The following is a 241-nucleotide window of genomic DNA, read 5'->3' as shown; positions in this document are numbered from 1 at the left end:
GGGCACCCGCAACCAGGGGATGATGCTGCCAGCACCCCAGAAAGGAGAGAAAAGGGATGAAAAGGGACAAAAAAGGGGCAAAAAAGGGACAAAATTTACCCAGGGAGAGCAAGGACTCGTAGTTCTCCTTCACCAGGTTGTTGTACAGCTCCTTCTGCCACTCCTCCAAATTCTTCCACTCCTCCGCCGAGAAGTAGACGGCGATGTCCACAAACGTCACCGGCACCTGCGGGGACCGCCG

At 55.6% G+C, this 241-nt stretch overlaps 1 protein-coding gene across 1 annotated transcript; it reads right to left on the bottom strand.

Annotated features, from left to right (window-relative positions):
• Positions 1-99: 99 nt before the first annotated feature.
• LOC104540822 (zinc finger protein 282-like) lies at positions 100-226 on the bottom strand (the record flags this gene model as incomplete). The annotated part of the gene is made up of 1 exon (XM_010184720.1): positions 100-226. A coding segment is annotated over one exon (127 nt), but the record flags the coding sequence as incomplete, so codon positions are not given.
• Positions 227-241: the final 15 nt, after the last annotated feature.

This window comes from Mesitornis unicolor, unplaced genomic scaffold, assembly GCF_000695765.1.
Source record: "Mesitornis unicolor isolate BGI_N332 unplaced genomic scaffold, ASM69576v1 scaffold21445, whole genome shotgun sequence".
NCBI lineage: Eukaryota > Metazoa > Chordata > Aves > Mesitornithiformes > Mesitornithidae > Mesitornis > Mesitornis unicolor.
This window is presented reverse-complemented; position numbering and strand designations above follow the sequence as displayed.